The 26,945-nt window shown below is 33.7% G+C and overlaps 1 protein-coding gene across 7 annotated transcripts in view; it reads right to left on the reverse strand.

Moving 5' to 3' along the window:
* MYCBP2 (MYC binding protein 2) overlaps positions 1–26,945 on the reverse strand; it is a 283,512-nt gene that overhangs the window by 190,748 nt on the left and 65,819 nt on the right. For 6 of the 7 annotated variants that reach the window (XM_049647092.1, XM_049647095.1, XM_049647091.1 and 3 more), the window contains exons 9-18: positions 24,279–24,352; positions 24,007–24,145; positions 22,384–22,460; positions 21,089–21,293; positions 19,411–19,575; positions 16,978–17,136; positions 11,401–11,605; positions 8,598–8,743; positions 8,163–8,264; positions 143–250 (exon numbers count right to left, since the gene is read on the reverse strand). In XM_049647092.1, coding sequence (XP_049503049.1) covers positions 143–250; positions 8,163–8,264; positions 8,598–8,743; positions 11,401–11,605; positions 16,978–17,136; positions 19,411–19,575; positions 21,089–21,293; positions 22,384–22,460; positions 24,007–24,145; positions 24,279–24,352 — 1,380 coding nt within the window. The remainder of the gene's footprint in view (positions 1–142; positions 251–8,162; positions 8,265–8,597; positions 8,744–11,400; positions 11,606–16,977; positions 17,137–19,410; positions 19,576–21,088; positions 21,294–22,383; positions 22,461–24,006; positions 24,146–24,278; positions 24,353–26,945) is intronic. The other variant, XM_049647093.1, reaches the window with a different exon arrangement.

The following is a 26,945-nucleotide window of genomic DNA, read 5'->3' on the forward strand; positions in this document are numbered from 1 at the left end:
AGCATGTTCTTTCTCCTCAGGCTATATAATGATAGAAGCAAAGTAGAAGAATTAGGTTTGTGCATTTTCCCAGAGACAAAATTCAAATGAGTGGAGGAAACGGGGGAAGTATCCCACCTAATTGATAAGGAAGACCAAATACCTTTGTGCTTGTCCCGTTTATGCTTTAGCTGAGCTGGATGGGATCTGAGTCTGGCTAGAGCCTGTTCTCGATGGTTCATAAAAATAGGACCAGCAAATACAAGGGGGCCTGAGGAGAAACATTTTGTATGTGCATAGAAAAGCTCACAAAATGAAAACACTACAATGAACAAAAATAATTCAAAGTAAAAGTATGGAAATTTATTCTTTACTGTTTTAGACATTATACTTGTCTCCCAATTCCCCCACGTTAACTTCCTCCACCCGCAATAATAACCTATTCACCATTCCACAGACAAGTTTTAACATCTGAAATACAGTTGATAAAGTATAATTTCTTTATCATGTAGCTCCTAAGTCTCAAGTATATAATCAGAAAGTTCAATTAAAATAAATCAAATTATCTTATAAATACTTTTAATATCATATATATTCAAACTTAGTAAACCAAACATTCATTGAAAACAAACATTTCTCCAATTAAAATACAAAACCAACTAATTTTTAAAAGATTAAATTTTAACAGTCTTCAAGATTTAAAATCCACATGAGTCTTCCTACAAAACCAAGATAAATGTTATCGACTTAATACATTCTGTCATAGAGGTAAGAAATCAAGAAAGCAAAAAACAAAACAAAACCAAAAATTAGTATGATCTGATATGTACATATACACATACGGACACACATTTGTGTGTGTGCGTGTGTGTGTGTGTGTGTGTGTGTGTGTATAAAATCACTACTTTATGAAGTCAGCATTATAGAAGATATATATAATCTTCTAAAAAGAATAAATCTAACTATATGTGACTTCTGTTAACCACATACACAAAATCAGAAACAAGGATAAGCTGAGCTTCATATTGATGCTGAAGAGGGGAAGCTAACCCAAGTAACATTTTGGAACACTAACGATTCTCTGATAAAGTAATTTCTTTCTGAAGTTCCACTATGTACACAAATACACATATACAAATGCACATTCATACAGATTATAGTTATTTCTACTTATATCCAAGAAAATAACCAGTAGCAAAATTAATTTTAATAAAATTTAAAATTTGTTTTTCCTTATTATCATTTAGCTTGAAAAGAATGGAAAACTTTAAATTATATCTTAAAATTTTAGTTCTTACAGAACTACATATTCTTTGAGTTTGAGCAACATCAAAAATGCCTGCAAATTCCAAAATACTCTACATTTGACCGTTAAGAAGTTACCAGTATATGAAAAAGGAACTGACAGTATATAAGCACTGAATGTTTTTAATTAAAGCCAGTTTTTTCTTGATTCTCTATATCTCTTCAGCTATAATTATTTTTTCTAGCAACGGAACAATATAAAACTATTGCCCTATTATAAAATGCGACACCAAAGCACCCTTCATCAAATATTAAAAAATGGGTAGGAAAAATAAATTTTAATTATGTCTCAAGATACAGATAAAAATGCAAGCAGCACCAATTCTAAGAAAAACCAAGAATAACATATTCTATGATCACTATAGGTAGAAATATGCTAATTTAAAGTTAATAGAAAAATTAAATATTATTTTCTAGTAATGCAGTAGCAATTATTTTCAAGCTAAGATTATACAAATATGAACAAAATGTCTTATTTCTTCAACATGCATTCATTTTCAATTAATTTACTAAAGCAAAGAATATAAATCACTCTAAAAAGCATTAACACACTTTCCAACTACCCAAATGAATTATAAGTATCAAAATAACAGTAATATTGTTATATTACCTTTTTTTGAATTCTATGATTTGCTTGGGATATTTGTCTTCCCATAAAAATATTACATCCATAATATTCATAGTTTTTGAGCTTCTCACTAAATTCAATCTTTTTAGAATATTTTCATATAAAAATTTAGAAGGCTCACAGGCAATCACACCAGAAAGTATACCACTTGAGCTCAATTTAAATCACTGTTTATAACACCAGACTACCAGGTTCTAAAATACTCTTATGTCCCATGGACTAAAATGATGTTTCGTATAACCATAGTTCAGTCATTCACTTATTTGCCATTTTTTTATCTTTAATGTAATAGATACCAGGTATCATGTATCATGAATATCATGACAAAGAGATCTCAGAATTCAGTCCATTAGGGAAGAAAGAAATAAAAACAAAGAATATGTTTGATAAAGGAAATCCATACACATCCCGAAGGATGAAAAGTGATCACTCAACTTGGATGAAAGAATGAGAAAAAGTTTGCCAGGAGAGAAGGAAGAGAGGACATTTCAGGCAAAAGAAACAGGATTTGTAAAAGCATTCAGAGATTAAACAATATTGTACAGTCATTAAAAACACACCTAGCTGAAATGGATGGAATATAGAGTTATGAAGCAGAAAATGGTGGGAAATGAGTTTGGAGATACATATAATAAAGTCTTTTTCTACCATGAAACTTTATTGTAAAGGTGATGAGAACTCCCTGAAATGTTTTCAATTAGTCAACAAAGACATACTAGTACTAAACAATTTCATGCACCACACTAAGTCCTGGGAACTCTTGGAAAAACAAGATACTATCTCTGCTTTAAGCAGGTAAGAGTTTATGCTCAGCTCAAGAAGAAATTATGACCGTGTGCTATGACAAAATTAAGCACACTGAAGGGGGTAGCCAGCAAACCTTAAGGATGGGCATGCAGGGAGCTTCAGGGTACAAGAAAATTATGCATAAGCTGACACCTAATAAAAGTAGTAGTAGTACTACTACAAAGGTCCATAGATGTGGGGGGGGGGAATTGGGGGTAGGGAACAGAAAAAAGGAGTAAAGAGAGAGGCTTTATACATTTTAATTTAAAAAGGGACTTTCATATAACATTGAAAGATCAGCTAATATTGGATTTAATATGTCAAATCAAGAAAACTTAATAGTTTTAGGGGCTTAAAAATCAATAGCAACCCCAACTCAATTACTCTGAAATTAGACTAACTATAATAGATTTGTTTTTACATTCCAACTTGTAACTATAACAAACTAATTTTTCTTCCTTATCAAAATGGAATCTGTTTTATTCTACAGAAGCTGTGGGGGTTTTGTTAGTAATAACCAAAGTTTTGTGATTAGCATCCCAATGTCGTGAGAAAAGCAATCAAGTCAAGGCCAGGGCAAAAAGAACCAAATCCAAAGAAAATACAAGTCCACTAAATAGCCCAACTCCACTAGCATCATCATTATCATTATCATTATCATCAATATCAAATGCTTACTTTGGGCTTAGTCTATGTAAGGTATTTTCATGTATATCATTTAATCTTCATTAACATCCCTACTCAGGTATGTACAGTTGTCACCCTCATTTTAAAGGTAAGGAAGTGAAGGTTCAGAGTGATTAAACTCCAGGGTTATCTATCCCCAGCAAAACTTAAGAAGCCAGGATGTGAACCAAAGCCTAACATCAGAATGTATACTCTGAACTGCCATGCTATACAGCCTTGCTAACCACATAACCTGTTATCAAAGTGAAACTCTACTGAGAGTTAAGAGGGCCTGGACAGTCAGCACAAAATGGGACTGCCAGGCAAGCCAGGACATAAGCTCACCCCATCTACAGCTCACAATTTTGAAAGTTTGATGACATTTAGGGGAGAAGAAATAAGGAAAAATATCCAACATTATTTGAGCTTAGTTTTCCCTACAATAGAGCACTGAGAAGGAATATAAAGATAAGATCACTGACACAACCACCCAGTAGTTCTTCTGATGAATTAGAGTTCTACTTAAAAATTCCATGGACGAGCATATCACCTATAAAGTTAAAATAAGACTCAGAAAATTTAAATTATCAATCAACCCTGTATAAACTAAAAAGCTTTAAAAATTGTCACAAATGTCACTGAAACAAAAGCAAATGAATATACTGGTACCTAAGAATAATACGTTTAAGAAAAATATCATCTAAAAGAATAATATAAAAAATATAAAGACAAAGTTCTAAAATAATAAAAATGCAGTAATAACGCTGCTCTTTCAGGTTTCAATAGCATATTCCATTAAAGAGGACGATGTTATAAACAGCAGCTAAATTACATCAATAGGCCTGAGTCTGAGCCAAGTTTTTTTGTTTTTGTTTTTGTTTTTTTAGTGTTTGTTTATTTCTGAGACAGAGACAGAGCCTGAGCGGGGGAGGGGCAAAGAGAGAGGGAGACACAGAATCCGAAGCAGGCTTCAGGCTCCAAGCTGTCAGCACAGAGCCCGACATGGGGCCTGAACTCACGAACCCACGAGATCATGACCTGAGCCAAAGTCGGATGCTTAACCAACTGAGCCACCCAGGCGCCCCTGAGCCAAGTTTTAATGTAAGAACTAGGTTCTAAAATTCTGATCAACTTTGAAATAACACCAACTTGATAAATAGGATGGGACAGATGAATCAAGTAAAATAATTCATTATAATCGAATCCTGAAGTTCTGAAATTTCAACACAAGTAAAAGACAATTACTAATGAGTATAATTACTAACATCACTAAACTGTTAGTATCTAAAAAGTACTAAGCAAAGGCTAAGGAAAAAAACCCCACAGGTATGTGTGGCAGTTGGAACACTAAAAATTTATTTGGCATTCCTCCTCCTTGTGAAGACAAAATAAGACAAACTATTCTCTGTAGCTCCTTAAGCAGAATGCAGAAATTGTGACCCAGGCCCAGGTATTCTGATGTAGAAGGTCCCTGGAGCAGTTCTCACACTTTAGCACACACAGAATTACCTGGTAAGCTTGTTCAAACAGTTTGCTGGGCTCTGCTCCCTGAATTTCTGATTCAGTAGGTCTGACGTGGGGTTTGAGAACAGGCAATTGTAATAAGTGCCCAGTGATGCTGGTCCGTTTGAGACCACTTTGAGAACCACTGCCCTAACATAATGAAAACAGCACAGTACCTGAAAGGGATTGCTCTATCCAATTAAAATAAAAATATTTTTTAAAAAGCAAAGGTAACGTTTAAATGACTTAGAACTAGTCTTTTTTTTTTTTTTTTTAAGAAACAATGGCCTAAGTTTATTTAAAACATAACTCTTAGATTATTTAAAAAACACTGTAAAGAACAAAATACAAAATCACCTGTAAACTTACTTTTCAGGAACAAAACACTACTAACATTTTGGTATTTACCTTTCTAGCTTTTTTCCTATGCAAGTGTGGGTATATTTCTGTGTACATTTTATTTTGTTTTCTTATAAAAATGTCTTTCCTATAAAATTTCTTATAATGATATGCTGGGAAAGAATATAAAGATAATACCTTAAAAGTATCATATCAACATACTGGTTTTAAATTATTTAATATGGTATATGAATTTTCTAAAATCATTGAATATGAAACTGAAGTTTGACTTTTTATTTTTACTTTTTGAGAGACAGAGAGACCACGGGTGCAGGGGAGGGGAGAGAGAGAGAGGGAGAGAATCTTAAGCAGGCTCCACGCTCAGCTCAGAGCCCCATGCAGGACTCCATCTCACGACCATGAGATCATGACCTGAGCTGAAATCAAGAGCTGGACACTCAAGTGACTAAGCCACTCAAGTTCCCCTGAAGTCTGACTTTTAAAAAGGGGGTACAAAAAGGGGGTACAAAGTTGAAATTCTTATTTAAAAGTGTTTTTACAAAATAAAATTTCTAAGCCTGCTTCTCTCTGCACTGTACTGTGTTAAATGAAACACATGTAGATTGTAACTATGTCCTCACTGCATGATTCCATAGTAACCATGGTGACTGTGCAAAGCAAGGACATGAATATGCACAAATTTCAGTAGCATGTAAGGCAATGAATGCCATAATTAAGGTCCATAATGAAGATCCTAACCCATCAAGAAAAGATATTTACTATATATTGCATTTTAACAGAAATAAAAGAAGATTGTATGTGTAAGAAAAGAGCTCATCCAAAAAATAAAAACAAACTTTTTGTGCACCAATAATCTGAAGAAGTCTTTCTATATACTGAGGACTGCAGATGAAATGGAATTGTCAGAAAAGATACATGAACTGCCTATAACATAAATCTGTGTTTGTAAAATCAAACACAGTAATATAATTTCTGTAAATATTTAAATAATGGAGTTTTTAAACCTTTAAAAGATTAAAATTTATGTTTTTTTTGTTTTTTTTTTTTGGGACAGAGAGAGACAGAGCATGAACGGGGGAGGGGCAGAGAGAGAGGGAGACACAGAATCGGAAACAGGCTCCAGGCTCCGAGCCATCAGCCCAGAGCCCGACGCGGGGCTCGAACTCACGGACCGCGAGATCGTGACCTGGCTGAAGTCGGACGCTTAACCGACTGCGCCACCCAGGCGCCCCAAAATTTATGTTTTTAAGGTCTATGACACATCTTAAAATAAATGGCAGGGGGCACCTGGGTGGCTCAGTTGGTTAAGTGTCTAACTCTTGATTTCGGCTCAGGTCATGATCTCAGGGATTGTGAGTTTGAGCCCCATGTCGGGCTCCGAGATGATAGTGCAGAGGCTGCTTGGGATTCTCTCTCACACTCTCTCTCTCTGTCTCTCCCCTGCTGGTGCTCTCTCTCTTTCTCTCTCTCAAAATAAATAAACTTTAAAAAATAAATAAATGGCAAAAGAACATTCTGCAATCACAAAATTTTGTTGAACTAATGCATAATCAGTGTTCTTTTACTTCTATTATGCCGAGATACACTAGCTAGAGAAAAAGAGTTTTACAGAAGGAGAAAATTATCACAATACTTTTGTGTTAATTTGCTATACTTTGGTTGATACATAGGAAATTGCTGGTTTTTGTAGGTCAAGTCATATGGTTCAAGCTAATATTTCCCAAAAAACACAAAGCAGGTTGTAAAAAGATGCATTGATAATTATCCTTAAACAAACCATATAACTAAAAGAAATTAGCACTCAATTACTATGTCATAAAGACCTACAACTTAAATTTTACCCTATTTTCTATAAAACATTTAATATGTAATTTCCCCAATATTTATATACTGTAAATAATGACAGTATATACATTCTCATTAACATAAATTGCTTTGAAAGTAATGATTTTATATAAACACGGCCAAACAGCAAATATTCCTGTGTCAACTATTCAATATTGTTTATCAGATCAGATATAATGAACAATCTTCAAGTTCCAAGTATGTTTTACAACTTAAGTTTAATAAAAATAAAATTTATACATGTGTGCTATATATATATATTTTATGACTTTCTCCATTTTACATTAAAAAAAGTGCCTAGAAAAAGAATCTGTAATGGCGGTTAAATGGATAATTGGTTTTATCTCATGTATCAAATCATGTCATTTCTAATAAGCATTTAAAATACACAATATCAGTAAATATTTCTAGTCAAGATTTTGTCTAGCAGAGGAATAAAATCACAGATCTCTGTAACCATCTGTCTCAATCCTACAAAGAAAAGATTCTACTGGGCAACAACAGCTCTAGTGATATTTATATTTATCTCTGCTTGTTGAATGTATACTAAAATATCTATTATAACCACAGTGAAATGTATTTTCAGGCTGCGAACCGGTCATAAACAATGAGGAAAAGAGAAACAATAGATCTATCTTTCCAATTAAAACCTGCAAACTCTCCAATTTACCCTTCTTGTTCATAACTAGAATAAGATTTTTTCAAAAAAGACATACATAAGCATAATGATGCACTGGATTGAAAGAAGAATGTTGGGAACATGCTCAAATGATAATGATCATAGACAACTAAGAAAACAGAAACTAAAATACTATTATTAAGTTAATTTGTTGTTCATGGTTAAATAACAACCATGAGTCCAAACTCTGGGTAAAACACCAGTTTTTAAAGTTCATATATTTTTTTTAAAGTTGCCATTGCTAAAGACAGATGGCACAATTCTTAATATGGTTGTCTTACTCTATAAATGCTCTACTGATTAGCACAACTTTAAATACCCTGAATATTTTTTGTATTATTTTCATGAGTTACTATAAACTTTTCAGTGGTCTCAGGATAGGTTAAGAAAATTGATGCAGCTCCATCTTACCTCTTCCTTCCTCTAATCTGTGTCTCCTGATTACACGCTGCCTTTTTTCTTCTTGTCGTAACTGAAGGTGTTCTTCAATGTTAACCCCAGGCACTGGGACAGCTAGATGATTTACCAAACAAAAACAAAACAAAACAAAAAAACACATATAGACAGATACAATAATAATTATGAGAGAACTATGCGAAATTGGAGAAAGTAAAAGCTAACAAAACACCGATGAAAACACAAATTATTTTTACTCGAAGAATCTTAGCAAAAAAGAGGAAAAGAACCTTACCTTTAATTAATGACATATTGTCAGTTACCATACAAGCAGTACTGAATAGTTAACTATTAATTTTTTAACATATACTAATTTAAATTGTTTAATTACTAAACTGATGTATAGTACAAGATATAGGACAAGATGTATAGCACAATCCATCAAATTACCTAACAGAAGATCTAAAGGTATCATTTCTTTCACAGCATCAAGAATTCCTCTTTGTCTTGCCTCCTGACCATCCAACTCTCTTGCACATGCCTTGCAACACCCACACACAGCACAGCCAGATTCTCCGGAACCACAACCACAGATCCTTTAAAAAAAGAAAAAAAGTACCTGAAATCCTTCCACTCTTTCCTTAAAACTCTTTTCTAGAACCATCTTTTCTGTGTTTTTGAAATTAAGTTACTTGAGTCAGCAATGAAATCACTCCTTCAGATCAGGATGTGCCAATTTGAAAGAACTGAACAGGTATAAATAGACGGAATAACAAAAAACAAGATTTAGGGGTGCCAGGGTAGTTCAGCCAGTTAAATGTCTAACTCTTGGTTTCGGCTCAGGCCATCATCTCACGGTTTGTGAGTTCGAGCCCTAGGTCAGGCTTTGTGCTGACAGTGTGGAGCCTGCTTGGGATTCTCACTCTCTCCCTTTCTCTCTGCCTCTCTCCTGCTCTCACATGCTCTTTCTCTCTCTCTCAAAATAAATAAATAAACTTAAAAAAAAAAACAAAAACCCAAGAGTTTATTAAGCTCCTCATGGGTATAACTGGTATATTCCTACAGAAAATACAAATGGATTCTGCTATCTTCAAAACCACTATTAACAAATATTTTTAAAAGTTATCACAATTAGTAAAGCACCAGCAGTTTACTATTAAATGGTCTGGATGAGTTAGTTGGTTACCAAACAACACTATTCTCCATCAACTAACTTAAGAAAGGTGTGGATAGCCATCAATAAGTGAACCCAGCTTGTCAGCTTCATACATTACGTCTCCTTTTCCCTCCATTCTTTATATGCCATCATCTCTCATTCTCTCCTCTTACTGTGTCCAATTACCTGTTTTTTTTCCTTCTTCTTTGTCTTTTTTCTTATCAGTTGTGAACTAAGTGTATGACATTTGATTACCACACAAGGAAGACTAGAACACTCCCAGAAGTTGGCTACAGGGTCAGTGAACAACTAACTTCTTAGTCACATATTTCATAGATGCAGAAGTCATAGCTTTCATGTTATTTGTTGGACTGGAACTGAAAACCTTTAGACGGCTTCACTAAGCCTGTGGTTATCCAGATTTGTGGTGGTACAAGAGAAAGGATCTACCTGGCAGCAGTTTTGAAAGACACAGCCCTGTGAAACTCCTGGGTTTAAAATGCAAGCAGTACCGACATTTTGGAGGATCACTAACCATTGGAGTAAAAACTGATGAACCAGTATGCCCTACAGAATTGTCTGTGGGAACTGTTTCAAAGATAATGTGGCATTCTAAATTTATTCTAAGATATACAGTCACAATTTTATAATAATTGAAGTCATTTTTAATGGTGCAGAGTGTCCTGGCATATAGTCCTATAGTGATTTTATTTCATTTATTCATTTCTGCCTCATTAATAAAGAAACTATTGTATTTGGTTAGGTACTGTCCATTTAGGTCTATAAATTATTGGAAACTGATAGTAAATCTCTGGGGAAAAGCACATAAAGAATAATAACTAATTTCAGGAAAGATCAGAGAATTCAGAAATTCATTTATGATACTTATCAACAGCTCATGTTCAGAGATTGGGGACACTTGATTTTAATGGAAATAGCTTGGGAAAGATGCAGGAGGACACATTTCAACTCCAATACTATTTAAAAAAAAAATCATAGACTCTTTCTGTATCCAAATTATATTAAAAATAAACAATTAGAGACTTAAATATAGCAAACAGAGCCAAACATATAGCTTTGTAGAAGAAACATTATTCTTTGATAGAGAGCCAAAATGTTCTTACATATGCTGAAAATGCCAAAAAAAATTTATTGTTAAAAAATCATAATCATTACAACAGCCTAAAATAAAGGCCTGTTATATGTGATTTATTTTCCTATGTTAGGCCAAGTACAAATCTAGAAATACACTCATAGTAGATGCAGACATTATGTGGGAGGAAGTATCTGACTACTTAAAGAGGTATCAGAGACGGAGGTCAGAGATGCAGGGGTGGCTGTCCCAGCTCTGGGCTTTTCTTCACAAGATCCCCCGCCCCCACTTCCCGAAGTCTGCTAATTATCATTAACTAATCTGATCTTACAAAGATCAGGTCTATCATAATACAAAGATATATCATAATTAATTTCCTTACAAAGAATGCCCCATTATGTTATATTGGTAACAAAAATAGGACCCAAAATTCTAGGGAAAAATTGCATTCTGATTCTGCCAAATTCGCATACATATTAACTTTAAAATAACGATAATACAGGATTCTGGGGGGAAAAAAAGATCCAAAAAGAGTATAAGGGGATAAATACAAATAGGTGTAATGTAACTTAAGAAGTGACAGTTCCTAGAACACCCAAAATTGCGAACATAAATTTAATTTAAATGAAAATTATATGTCTCTAATTGAATATTTTACATGATATTTGATACTTCTATCCAGAAAAGATTCATGTTCAACAAAAAATGAAAAGATACATGGTATTAAAGCAGTCTTAGAAAAAGAATACAAATTAAGGCACAGCCCAAGCCTTGAAGAAACTTTTGACTTGTTTTAAATAATGTTTTAAATGAATCGAATGAAAGAAAGAAAAGCAACGTAAATGACACTGAATTAGAAACTATCATAATAGAAAACAATTACTAGAATTACACGTACATGCCAATACGCCCTCAAGAAACAACACAGAACAATTCTGAAAAGAAATGTGTTCTGCACATTTTCTACTCATATTTTACTTTTTCAGTATGAATCATTTTCTTACCCTCCGGGGACTCTGTCTGGACGCCCACTACTGACACAACTGGCTCCGTAACCTGTACAGTCTCCGCAGACAGTACACACCATGCACTGTTCCAGCTTCCATTTATGCATGCCTGGAGGGCACATCATGGACTTCTCATCTTTCTCATCTAGTTCTTCTTCCAGGTCTTCATCCATTGCTGTTGCCATATTTTCAACTCCAAACCCTACATGACAGATCAATTTGTAACCTTTATGTAGATTATTCTCATGTCTTAAAAAACACACATCACATATACTAATCCAAATGAATATACAAAAGAATGCTGAAACAGAAAGTAACAAAAATATAATTTAATTTAGGGACCACAAATAAATGCTCTCCTCATTTCCTTTTTGCAAAAAGAGGGAAGGCAGGAACCCCTCTTAGCCGTTACTTTATGCCAATCATACTTTTAACTTTTGCTGATTTTAGTCCCTCCTTTCCATCTTCACTGCCAACACTGTCCTTCAACAGACCACAGAAAGTCTCCCAACTATGCTCTAAGCCATGTGTCCCTCCGCTCTAGAATATCCTTCCACAACTGGTAATCAGCTTCTTAAAACATATACTTGACCCTATGATTTCACAATTTACAAACCTCCAATGTTTTTCCATGGTCTTTAAGAGAACAAAACTCTTCAGCAAGATACAGTTAGTTACAACATGGCCCTTGAATTTTCTGTAACCTCATTTCTTCCATGCAAACTACATTCTGTCTGAACCTAAATTCCCTCTGCTTTCTAAACATACTATGTCCTTTCACATGCTCAGGGTCTTTGCTCATCCCTGCTCCATCTGTATCTCTCTACCTCATTCACCAGATGCCTCGCTCTACCTCATCTACCAGAGAAACTCCTCTTCAGCATTCAATAAAACTTAGCCCGGAAGTCATCTGCCATGAAAGGACTTACTACTTTTTGCAGGGAGTTAGTCACTATTTCCTCAAAGCCTGTTTATGCCTCAATTACAACTTACAGAATTGTGTTACAATTCACTCAACTGTAAAAAAATTGTTTTTAATGCTTATTTATTTTTGAGAGAGATAGAGCGTAAGCAGGGGAAAGAGCAGAGAGAGAGGCAGACACAGAATCCGAAGCAGGCTCCAGGCTCTAAGCTGTCAGCACAGAGTCCAACACGGGGCTCGAACTCACAAACCATGAGATTATGACCTGAGCGGAAGTCGGACCCTAAACCGAATGAGCCACTCAGGGGCCCCTTGTTCAACTTTTTAAAGATCGGACATCTACTCCGGATGACCCAAGTGTTCCTTTATGAGTCAGCAAACTTTTTTGTAAAGGGCCACACTGCAAAAAATTTAGGCTTTGTAGGCTACACAAGTCTCTGTCACGTTTTTTTTTTTTAAATAACTCCTTATAAATGTAAAATCCATTCTTAGCTTGAAGAGTCACACAGAAATAAGCCACTGAGCAGACACAGCATCAGGTTATGGTTTGTAGACCTCTGCTCTAGGCAGTGAGGACTCTGATAATGAGCTATTATAATCTAGCGAGAAAGACAGATTTTTTATCAAAATACCATACAAGAAAACTGTAAATATACAACTGTGATAGAATTATGAAGAAACAAATAGTGTTACAAGAGACTGTAATAAAAGAGTAAATTTATGGGAATAAAGTATTTTTATGTTTGTTTTTCCTATTAGACTTAGATCGTCAAAGACCAGGTAATGCCTTACTCATTTTATCTCTTATTCTTAGTCAACCTTACTCTCTTATCACTTGTAACAGACTCAGTATAGGTCTGTCTAATCAAGAAGTAAACTTGTAGAATATACAGCCTCTTTTAATCTCTGCCACTTCTAATCTATATACAGGCTAGGAAATTAAATAGCCAAGTACTGGACAACTACTTATAGAGTTAGAATAAAGCAACTCTGAAGGCTTGAGTGCATGTTTTTAATAATCATGATAGCTAAAATGTACTAAGCACTTACTTGCATTTGGGTCTACTTGCATTTGGGTTTACGTACTCATTTAATCATCCCAACAATGCTATAACTATTATCCCCAAATTAATCTCTAAATTCAAAGCATCCCAATCATAATACCAAGTAGAAAAACTGATTCTAATTCATATTAAAAGTAAAGGCCCCCAACATGACTATATAAAGAAAAAATTTATATAGAAAAGCAATGAAAAACTTATCACCAAAATTTAGAAATTATATACAACAAAAGAAATCTAAAATAAATGCAAAGGTTAAGCCACAGTTAGTCAAAGATATGTGCGACACATGCAATATAATATATAAAAAATTCCCACAAATCAATAAGAAGGCAAGTAAAATGAGAAGTTTGAAGAGATGGTCTAACACTACTAACAATCAGGAAAAGCAAATTAAAAAAACAAACAAACAAGGGACCCAGCCACTCCACTCATAGTTATATGTCTAAAAGCATACAAATTTCACCAACATTCACTAGAAATGTTCATAGAAACCTTATTCATAAAAACCAAAACTAGAAATCACCCAAATGTCCATTAATATGAGAAAAGATTCCAAAACTGTGGTATACATTCACACAACTGATTACTATACAACAATGAAAATGAACAATCTATAAATGCTTGTAACAATATAAATGAATCTCATAAACAAAGTTGAGTGAAAAGAAACTAGACACAAAAGTTCATGTGACATAATTCTATTTATATAAAATACAAAAGTATGCAAAACTAAATTAAGCCATTATCTAGAGAGGTAGATGGTGACTGGAGAGGAACATAAAGGGGGATTCCTTGGGTGCTGGTAATATACTATTTCTTGATTAAGGTGCCGATTACATGAATGTGTTCAGTTTGTGATAATTCATCAAGATCCACACTTATGCGTATTTTGATGCATGTATGTTTTACTTCAATATAACAAATAAAAAAAATAATGAAATACAATGCCATAGTCATCAAACTGACAAAAATCAGAATGTTAATACTACCTCTAGGAGTGATGTGGAAAATCAGAGTACAAATTGATACAACCTCTTTTAAGAAAAATCTAGCAAAGCTGAAATCTACAACACCAGAAATTACACTTGAGAAATCTCAGATGTTTGCCAGGAGACATGAATAAAAGAGGTTTTGAAATTATTGATAAGAATGAAAAGTTAGAAATAAACTCATCTATCAGCAGGAGAATGGATAAACTTGGCATGTTAGTGGTATGGTTTATTACACAGCACTTAACATGAATCATTTAGATTTATATGTACCAACATGGACAGAGTTCAAACACAATGGTGAGACTAAATAAATAAACCTCCTAATTTGCAGAAAAATATAGATTGGCACTTATAAAAGTATCTTACATATAAAACTGAGTATATAACACATTTTACATATAAAATATATAAGAACAAGTAAAAATACAGAAATATGACAGGATCAAAGTGATGATTGTGGTTGGTCTGGAGAAAGAGGGAGTATAATAATAAATCTTGGAAGGGGAATACAGGACACTTATCTTAACTTTCTTACTGAAAAATAAAGCATGGTGCTAGATACACAATTTTTTCATATTATAATCTTATTTTCTGTACTTTTCCTTTCTTTTAAAAAAAGATACATAAAAACCCTTTATGTTCCCTATGACTATATAATCTGTATTCATTTTATGTATTACACTACTAGTCTGCTTTCTAATTCATTACTTACTAGCAGAGTAGGTATGATTTTTTTTTTTTTTAACGTTTATTTATTTTTGAGACAGAGAGAGACAGAGCATGAATGGGGGAGGGTCAGAGAGAGGGAGACACAGAATTGAACAGGCTCCGGGCTCTGAGCTGTCAGCACAGGGGCCCGATGCGGGGCTCGAACTCACGGACCGCGAGATCGTGACCTGAGCCGAAGTTGGCGCTCAACCGACTGAGCCACCCAGGCGCCCCGAGTAGGTATGATTTTTTACAAAGTAAAAAAAGCCTTTAACAATTTTATTTTGGTTATTATAAATTTTACAGTAATACTCTAAAACATAGGTGTAAACATATGCCAAATTTTCATAAGAGTTTCAGAATAACAGGGAAATAATTTTTTTTTAGTTCAAAACTTTTATAAAACATAATCTGAAAATATATTTATATTACACATAGAAAACTAAACCGTTTGTCTCCTTTCTGCCTAGTAGGTATTATCCAAAACTATGGTTCAGTATTTTAGCAAGAAGAAAAATATTTCCATTTTGGAGTAATCCATTTCTTTCCTTTCTTTTGTTCTTCCTTCCTTTTAAAAATCAATGTGCTCTAACAGACTTACTCTTTTTAAAAACAAAAGCATTTTAAGTACACGCATATATGAATATGGTAAAAAAAAAAAATAGTGGCCTCTTGATATTCAGATGAGTCTGCCATCAAGAAGGTCCCAAACCTGTTTATGTTAATTCATACAAATATTAACCCTCAAATATTAATCCTCAAACTCTTTTGTACTTTGAACACAGTTCAACACTTGGTTCTGATAATGTATGTATTTATTTCCTATTCTTCAGCCCACACCAAATTAAAAACAGAAACCAGCAATTGGAATGAAGGGTACAAGATAGCACTGATAGCAGCTGGAAGTAAACACTGAGAGCAAGAATGAAGTAGACATAAACCATTACCAACACCAAAAAACCACAAGCATGACAAAGGATAAACTCTTCTTCCTCTCAATACCCTTTGTGTTAGGGAAAAGCATATGGTGAATAAGGTGCATCTGCAATTCAGCTCTTGGTAAAGGGTCAAATATTCTTAAGATCATTTTCAAGTTGTCAGGAACTGATTAAATTGCAGGTAGCATGTGCTCTTAAATAGGAAGATGATATTTGCCAGATAGACTGCTGCCAAATATGGCTAAAACTGAAAATGTGTAGGGATGCCTGGGTGGCTCAGTGGGTTGAGAGTCCAACTCTTGATTTTGGCTCAGGTAATGATATAGCCCTGCTTGGGTTCGAGCCCTGCATCAGGCTCTGCTGATGGAGCCTGCTTGGGATTCTCCCTCTCCCTCTCTCTGCCCTTTCCACGCTTTCTCTCTCAAAATAAGTAAACTTAAAAAAAAAAAAAAAAACTAAACTAAAAATGTGTGGTATAAAAGAAACTAATAATGAAGAGTTTGAAAAATGCACTTTTCTAGAATAGTCACCCAAAATGCTAAATCAAAGAGGTGCCATTACATTTTATATAAAATTAAGAAAAATAGGGGAGCCTGGCTGGCTCAGTTGGAAGAGCATATGACTCTTGATCTCAGGGTCATGAGCGCAAGCCCCATGTTGGGTGCAGAGATTACCTGTATTACATACATACACATATATAAATAGACAAACAAACAAACTTAAAAAGAAAAAACATTCAAGTTCATTTGCTCAAAAATTAAAAGTCTAAAGTATACTCGATTGTTTCAGTGATATAATACCAAATACATAAGAAATTCAGTGGTTTTCCTAATTTATAAGTATGAAATTAAAGGGCCACCTGTTTCGAAGAGTAAGATTCTTTACCACACTGTTCTGAAAACCTAATGAAAAGAGGCCACAAAGTTAATATCCACATGTCCAACACCTACCTTTCCCCCCCTGGTTCATGGCACCAGTGTCTCGTCCACACTGTCCTTTATTATTTACACCAAATGTCCAAACTTCTCCATTCTTCATTAAAACACAAGTATGGGCTTTGCCCATAGCTACCTGAATTACAAAATGACCCTTCAAATCTGTTACCAAACCTGTAGGAAAGATACAAATTTGGTAAGAAACAACAATAAAACCTTTCTGAGTCTAGTAAATCATCAATATTGTAAAAGGACCACCTCAATACAGAATTTTTTATTTCTGGGATAAAATAACCCACAAAAATTAGAAATACATGGCCAAAAGACTGACCAGGTATCAGCAAATTAATTTTGTAGGTTTGTAAGGAAGTTTCAAAATCTTAACACATTATCATCCAGACTTCAGACAAATGCTTCTCCTGAATGTTTCTTCTAAATGTCAACACTTCTCAACAACCCTCAGAAGGGTCACTAGTTCTGAAACTTTCCTGGTCCAAGAACAAAGGAGCTTATAAATCATGTACTTAACCTGCTTTGACTTGCCTCAGCAAAACAAAATAAAATACTTGCTGGGGAATACTGAAATAACACTGTTTCTGTAGAAACCTGTGAGATGATCCAAAGCAGCATTTTTCAATCCTTTTTAACCTACATGCTTTCTTCCACAATCCAATAGCTAGCTAGTTTAGCCAGTTCCTAAACCTCACTTATTCACATATAACTTTCATTGTATGTGCCATAACCAAATGCAACCCATATAAGCTTAGTATTTTTTGCATCAATTTTAAATTGACTAAAGCATTTTTAACCTTATCAAGTAATCAAAGGTAAAAATCAGATTGTTGAGTATTTCCACTATATACTAAAGAGTTAAAAACTGAAGTATTTGTTTTATTTAAATTAAAAAAGCGATAATTCTTGTATCACACTTTGGGAAAGCTGTTATTATTATTATAATATTATGTTATTATTTTCTCAGGTACTACTTTCCTAAGGTGACTTTCTCTTCTACCCTATATTACTTAGGTCTTTTTAGCTCAAAACTTTCCATTTTTAGTATTTAGTATACTTGAAAAAGATATGTATATTTAGCAATATTACTTATTATTACTAACAGTACTAGCTGACATGTTTTGGCCCTTGCATGTGCTAGGCTCTGTGCTTAGCATTTCATAAGCATTATCTCCTATAATCTTATAACAACCATATGAAACAGGTACTGTCATTAGCTCCCTTTTGAAGATGAAAAAAGTGAAAGTAATCTCTGAAAAGTTAAAAAATTTAAGTTAGCTATTAGCCAACTGAAAAGTGGCAGTGCCAGGATCTAGGTCTGTATCCATAACCATTAAACCACACTTATCTAATATTTAAGTTGCATAATGCCCAACTGTCTCCCAGATCCTCAAAACAAATACAACATTTTGTGAATCCTTCCTGTCTTATTGCTGGGAACAGTGCCAGTAGTTTTAGGCAGGGCTAATCTTGGAGCTTGGCCAGTGCAGCTCTACCTTAGCTACTACTTTGGAAAGCTTTCCCTACACTCATTTAGATGCTCACATGACATGTTCTTGGTAGTACCCTGGGGAGATGATTTTGGTAATGTAACTGATTTATCATTGATGAGTTACTTATCTCCCTATTTAGTTATGGAAGGATTCTCTCTCTCCTATATTTACTATTATATCCCCAGTTCCCAGCACAGTTGTCTTGTACATGTAGAGTCTTAAGAATTACTTGCCATGTGACTGAGTAACTGAAAAACCAAAAGTTACTGTAATGAGTGGATATGTGGGGTGGGACTAGCCAAATAGAGAGTTTTATATTTATAAACTCTAATTGCAAAAATTTGTCATATTTGGTTGCTAGATTTTCTTTCTAGCCCTTAAGAAATGAGTATGATTGTGACAGCCCACTTGGCAGGATTTTATATGAGGTGAATATGTAAAGCCTGTGAATTTCTTCATAAAAAGGAAAATAGAATAAAATTTCTGTTTGGAAGTTTAAGTGATGGTCTCATGCTGGGGAAATGATGTGTTGAATATTTCTAGCAATTAATTATTAAATTGAACTCTACTCAAACGATATGTGAGTTGCCTTAATGTGGTAATACTTAGATCCTCAGTTGGCCTCAACTGACAGAGTGAATCAAAATTTGGGAGTGGGCTCTTGTATAGTTTAAAAACAGTATTTAGCCTAGCTATTGCTTGCTAAAATCCTGCTGGCTAACACCGATTAAAATTTGTGCATTTATCCAATATATATTTATTGAGAACTGACAGTGTGTCGCAGCTTGGTGGACAGGCAGGTATGGTCCGTCGCTGAAAGAAATGTGGAAAAAGTAAAGAAAATATGCTAGAACTGTTAATTTTCTAGACATATCTTTCCAAAATAATGTCTAGTATTGGACTTTCTTTGTATAAAAGTGAAATGTATTTAAGTTGAACTTACTTGAACTGTCAGAGTAAATGGCATCTTTCCCAAACATGTATAGCTCTCCATCTTTAGAAATAACAGAACTACTTCCATTATTGCAGGCTGTATACACCACAATCTTTCCTTCCATCTTAATTATCTTTTTAGGTTTGTAGGGTTTTGATTGCCGTCTGCTCTTAGCTTAAAAAATAACACAAAACAAAATTAATTTAAGACATCTATGTATAAATAAAAATATATGCATTTATGACACACTTTATTTATTTTCACAAAGGCCTGGGATTCCCAACATGTCAATTAAAATGAGTCAACCTGCAAGCCTCATATGGCTAATTAATACTTAGGCTATCACTGTCAGATCCTTTTCTTTGTTATATGTTAAAATTTCCAATGAGAAACACCAATTTCTAACAAACTTCTGGGGACCTCAATCTCTGTATTAGCTATTTACACATTATTAACACTATTCCATATATATATACATATACATATATATATATGTATATATATGTATGTATGTATATGTATATGTATGTATATATGTATATACATATACATATATATATATAAACACCATTTCACCATCATATATAACTATATATGTATATAAATTCCCTTTTCTCTCAAACTCTACCTTACATGCTTTCTTATGCTAGATCCTAGAAAGTGAAATCAGTTCCTCATTCGTTGAACACATGTTTAAGCACCCAGTTAGTGGATGGGAAATACATATATGGAGAAAGAGTAAATAAATTTAAATGTGGATGATGATCCAAGTAGCCTCTGCTATCAAAAACTAAATCCCTGAAATGAGCAAAAGACGAGGAATATCAATCTTCTGTTCCTTTGGTCAATCCCAGTTCTTGATGCCTTTCAGAATAAAAACATATTGCTATGCTGGGCACAACTCTGGGACTTAAAATACCATTATACTTTTTCATATAACATGACCCATATACATGTATACAGCAACTACACTATCTCATGCTCAAAGAAAGAACAAGGTCCTCCAAATGCTAGAAGGAAACTTGGCTGTGCTCAAGTTTCTGAGATGGCAATACACATTATGCGTTTTTTTTCCCAAGTAACTTTTATTTACACATGATTTTTACATTAGATGTTGAATTCAAACCTAATCCTCATAAGATGCTACTCCACTGTGCTAAAACATGTAAAGTATATGGGAAGTTACAAAAAGAGAAAAATGGCACTTTGAGAAAGACTGAACAGCAATATAGGAAAGATAAGAGATAAAATTGTTTTCATTGTTTAGGAATGATTTAATTACAGAGAAATAACACCAAGAATAGTGACCCATAACTAAAGCTACTATACAAGGCAACAAAAGGTTTACTTCATTCTGAAATATATATTCCTTATAAAATTTTGGGTGACCTAAGATAATATATTGTAATAAATACGTTTTTAAAAATAACACCAATGAGCAAAACAGATGAATAGCAATATATACATACAAAAAGTATATATAAAAATTTACGAAAATCAACTCTACATTGAAATCAGCAATCCCAGTTCTTTAATGAACAGTACACTATTAACTGATTATGCCACAATGTAAAATCATCTATTAATCTGGTAAGGTTAATCTGGTAAGGCTACTGAAATTGATATACCTTATGTTAATAAATTCCACAATATTTTTACTGAATGTCCAGTTTCTTAGTCAACTTACTTGACTCTCCATCTTCTCCTTTACTAGCAGATCCTGTAAAGAATATGCTTCCATCTTCTGCAACTAAAAGGGCATGAGAACCATCATGTCCAACTGAAAAGTGTACAATCTTTGGAGATTTTGTAATTGGTAGTTCAACCCATTTTCCTGCTGAAGGACCACCTTGCTTGATTCCAAGACTCTGGTACTTGCCAGTATAATATATCTTATATATCAAAAAAAAAAAAAAAAAAAAAGAGGGAGTAAGAGAGAGACAGAGATTTATGGTGCCTTTTGGGGTAGTGTACCAGGTTTCACATGAGAGAAAAAAGACTTTCATATCTTACTAAAAAACAAAAATAACAAGAAACCAAACTGTTTTTATACTTCAGTGAGATCAATCGGTAGGAGAGAAATATACATATTTTTCTAAAGATCCAGTTCATAATAGCTTTTTCGTATCTACTCAAGGTATCTATAATCTTCCATTATAAGTCTCCTGATAGATATGAATAAAAATATACTTCACAAATATACTCTAACCTCACAAGAGGAGGAAATGGATAAAATTCTCAACTTGTTTTCCTAATGTAAAAAACCCTACATATTAATATACCATAATTGCCTAGTAATTTTAATTTTCTTTTTTTTAAATTTTATGTTTATTTTTGAGAGAGACAGACAGACAGAGCATGAGCGGGGGAGGGGCAGAGAGAGAGGGAGACACAGAATCTGAAGCAGGATCCAAGGCTCGAACTCATGAGCCATGAGATCATGACCTGGGCCAAAGTCAGATGCTTAACCGAGTAAGTCACCCAGGCTCCCCTAGTCATTGTAATTTTCAAAATTCTTGTAATTACCTCACTTTATTCTCACACCCATGAGATAAGAAAGAAGCTTCTATCTCTACAGACTGAGCTCTACAATCTGTCACTTATACTTGCTCCTACTTTCCCCAAATTGTAGTCTTTATATTTCTGAACATTTATAGAAATTTGCAATAAATGTGTTCATCAAAATAAACTCAAAATATGAATTCATTCCCACTCAAAGAATTAAAAGCTCCATAATTAAAATATCTGTAAAAATGTAATATTTTATAAAGTTTTATACTCTTGTATCTCACAATTTTCTTTTATACTATTTCAACATGAATAAAACTTCACCATATTAAAAAAACATAAAATAATTTAAAATCAAAATTTCAATTATGTTTAAACATGTGGTCTATGTAAATAAACTAATCAACTGATTATACCAATTGGTTATCTCATAAAACATAGGATGTTCATTTTTAATACTAAAGAGTAATTTACCTTTCCATTTGCTGTTTTCATTAGTGCAAACTCTCGCCCTGCACCAAGAATTGCTGACTCCTCATCAAATCCTGTGCCTGATAATACAAGACTCATAAATATTACTATATTTTAAGATGAACAATGTAAATCATAATTTTGCACTATTTTGAGTTATTGAAAGGTCAACTCAGTACCATTCAAAAACAAGGATGACAATAAACTTGTTGAATCACTATGAAACTAATGTAACATTGTGTGTCAACTACACTTCAATTAAAAAAAAGAAAAAACAAGGATGACAAAATATGCCATATTCCTGACTTAAAAAAAATTAACAGTATGTACCGTACTCCAAGGAAAGATAAAATTACCATAAATTTTTAACTTGTTCCAAACTAGTGCCAAATTAATCTTTTAAACATAAAAAAAATGTTTAAAACCAATGTCAGCAATATTTCTTGAATTAATGAATTAAGAAATTTTTATTGAGCATTATTATTAGGTAGTAGGCATTACATAGTGCATGAACCTTATCCCATTCAATTTTCACAAATATACTGCCTGGTTTACTCGATGAGGTTAGTGCAGACACAGAGTCGTTTGGGCTTGAACAATGTCGTGCAGATATTTGAATTAAGGTATATTAGATTCTTTGTTCCATGCTCTTTTCTACAGAAGAACATTTCATGTGGCTACTCCATGAATTTGGATACATATGCATGCATACATAACAAAGACCCTTATGCATATTTTTAAATTCTAAAACTATGAGTAAATAATTACATATGGTATATTTTATGATTTTGTCTAATATAAACTACTAGTTTATGAGCTTTTTAAATTTAAAAACTACAATTTCAGTACTTTCTATGGAAAAATTATAAAAACACTACATAATTAAATAAAATAGGCAAAGCATATCACTCATGTCAAGTTTATTAAACTTAATGAGATAATAGTCAAAAAGGTGGGTCTTGCAAAGAATCCTGCATGTTAGAAATGGCACTATTAAACCTGGAACAGCACGGCAAACCAAAATTGAGAGCCTCCTGGGAAACAGGATCCTAATTACTACTAGGACACTGCAGGAGGATGTATACTAAGAAAGAAATATTCTGTGGCTGTCCCTATTTCTGCATCCAAATGAAAGATTATTAATCAGTGTTTTAGGCCAATTACCATTGTCACAATCTACGGGATCTACTGGCTGTCCTAAAAATCTGTTCAAATTAACAATCAAAGGTTTTAATGAGGGAACTATGTATATTAATGTAGTAATATTTACAGCGCAAGTTTTCAAAATTTTAAATAATTGAATAAAGATAGAACATATAAATTAAGGATGTCCCTAAGTGCTGCCTATAATTCTTATCAAATGTAAGTTTATTTTCATTTGCTCTATTTAAAATGAAAACAGAAAATCATTAGTCACTTTCTTCAAATGGTGTTCATATAACACACTCTGTTTAAAGGCCATATTTCCTAGTTACTTATGCATACTAATTCATAAGTTGCTTTATAGTAACAGCAAAGTAACTGCCAAAACATAACACACAATGCTTAAAACACTGTACTAGTTTTCAAAAGAATAAAGAATCTGAAAACTTAAATATGGGAGAAAGGCTTATTTGACTATCTTACTTATAATATGCAAGTCCTTTTCCAGATCAAATAGTGAGATTCCACAGGCATGTAAACATTTTCTGGCCAGTTTAAGTTGTAATTCTTGTTGTAGCACAGGTTCAGTGCTTGTGGCAAAAATTCTGACAACAAAGCCATCCTAAAAGAAAGAAAACACTCAGAGTATTATGTTGCATAAACTGGTCTTCCAAGGCTTTATACTAATTAATAACAAATAATTTATGAGAAAGGGATTCCATTTACACCAGCTATTCATGATTCAGAGTACTTACATCTCTTGAAGCAGCGATCTGATTAATATATTCTCCATCAGTGAATAAAATATTTTGACCTTCAGTATGGCAATCTGTACAAGAAGAGGAAAAAGTAATTATATTACAATATAAATAAATAGCTCACAAAATGACTTTACTCCTCTGTTGAAGTCAGAATGAGAGTTCTCCAGGCAATAAGGATAAACTTAAACTTAAAGGGATACTGTGCTTTTTTAATAAAGAATTACAAATTAGCAGAAACTAAGTAATTCAACTATTATTACATTTTGTGCTTACATTTATAAATCTTCCATAATCAAGGACCTGAAAGCCCACCTAATTTCAAAATGAATTAGTATTAGATGTAGTCTGATAATAAACATGCACCATGATGAACAAACTATAATGTTGGTTATAATCATTTCAATACATGCAATGTAGGCAACACTCTACCTTCAGATATACATCACAGTCATTAGTGTCACAGAAAAATACAGATAGACCTAAAGCTTCTGCATTTGAGGTCTATGGCATCCAGCTACAGATATCCCTTGCTTTATCAAACAGAACTGGTTATACCATTTCCACTTAGAAGTTTAATGGTTATTCCCAGCATTTTCAGCATTTAGCATGCTATGTATACATTTGTGTGTGTGTGTGTGTGTGTGTGTGTGTGCGCACGCACGCGCGCGTGTGTTTAAAGTAAGCTCAATGCCCAACTGGAGCTTGAACTCACGTCACGACCCCAAGATCAGGAGTCACATGTTGTACTGACTGAGCCAGCCAGGCGCCCACAGCATGCTACACATTTTAAATGTTCATCTGCTTTGTACAACAAACACACTTAGGTTTATGTATTTCTTTTGTCTGAAAGCACTCATATATTTTGGCTGGAATTATTGTGTTTTATCAATATATGTATCTCTGTGGAACAGTGCACTATCTACTTTGATCAAAATAATGCACAAATGCCATTGTAACAAGGGATACCAGTATTACAGAAGGACCACTGGAACATGTGTTAGTGATTGCTACTGAACAACATGAAACTACAAGCAAAATCAACATCTAAATATAAACTGTATCCTTTTGGAAAAACAAATGTTCAGCAAGCAAGTATAAAAGCACACACACTTCTCAAAATAACTGCAGAGAACTAGGATGAATCTCTCCATTAATTACAATACCAAAATAATATTTCATTTCTATTTGCACCTGAATCAACAAAACGTAAAATTCTGGTTTTGGAATGCAGTAATGGAGCCCACCCAAATAAGCTGGATTACTCCATATCTTTGCCCAGGAGCTTCATACTAGCATACTTCCTTATTATAAATATGCAAAACACAGGCAGACCCTTACCAAATAGAGAATTCAGTGATCACAAACTGGAAATAGAAACTGGGAGACAAGGCCCACTGGTAGCCCAAGAGACTTGGTAATCAAAGAGAGGAGAAATCGAAAGAAAGAGTTCCTAGTCCACTGTACAGAATACAAAGAGGCGCAAGAAAGATGCTTCCCAAGCTCTAAGCAGTAAGATTTTAAACTAAAAAGCAAAGAAGAAAAACTCATTATAATTTCAGATAAATGCAGGGGTGAGGAGTGAAGTGGCGCAAGAAGAGTAGCAAAAATTCTCATGATCTGAGGCAATCTGTCACCAGACATGGAGAGTAAATGACATAGGATACAATATAAAAGATATGTCAACATATAAAGGCTAAAATGATTATTAACAGAAAAAAGTATGTTCTAAGTTCATCAATGCTAGGTTGAAAATAACTTATTTACAAGCTAAACTATAAGACAAGTTGAAACATGAAGCTCAAGGAATTACCAGATTTATGTCAATTTTAAATATGGTATTCATTACCATCTATAAACCTGACAATTTACTTGTGCTTCTTGATGTGAAAACTATAGAGTTGCCCCTAGTTAGGGGGAAAACGAAAAAAAAAAAAAAAAAAAAAAAAAGAGTGCTATTGAAGAAATTGCAGACCAGGTCAAAGAAATGGAAAAACGATGATGGGTATCTTCCGGGTATCTTTGGGCTTGAGCGCAAGTCTTCCTGCTGCATGATTTCAAAAAGATTTTCTCTTTATCCTTTCTTTATCCAGCATGTAATGTTATAAGACAGCATCTTCAGGAAAATATCAAGCAACATCTGCCAGTTGGGAAGACATACAACACGGGACTGTCCTCCCAAAGTTTGGTTCATTCTTCACCTTGAATATGGCATGTATTCATGAAACAAAGAAAGCCACACTTGTACTGTTAAAAGTTGTATTTCATATGTTAAATGATGTAGAGGGATTTAAACTGAACAAAAACATTAACAAGTCAATTCTTATCATATTTTCATCATAAATAAAACAGCTATACATAAGCCATTTTCAAATAATCTTCTCAGTCACAATCTCTGTTAATTGATCAGGGTTTCTCAGAAGCAAATCTTTTATATTAGTATCTACCTGTTGGTGTGTGCATGGTGGGGGTGAGTGTTTAAAATTTTTCTTCCAAGACATTATCCTAAAATGACACACACAAAGAGCAACAGGGATGCTCATTACAGTATAACTTATATGGTAAAAAACTAGGAGGCACTTCCATTTGAATGTATTTTGTAACATTAAAATGATATTGGAACTAGATGCAGAATATTAAGTGAAAGGGATAGGTCCAAAAAAA

The sequence above is a fragment of the Panthera uncia genome (genome assembly GCF_023721935.1).
Source record: "Panthera uncia isolate 11264 chromosome A1 unlocalized genomic scaffold, Puncia_PCG_1.0 HiC_scaffold_16, whole genome shotgun sequence".
NCBI lineage: Eukaryota > Metazoa > Chordata > Mammalia > Carnivora > Felidae > Panthera > Panthera uncia.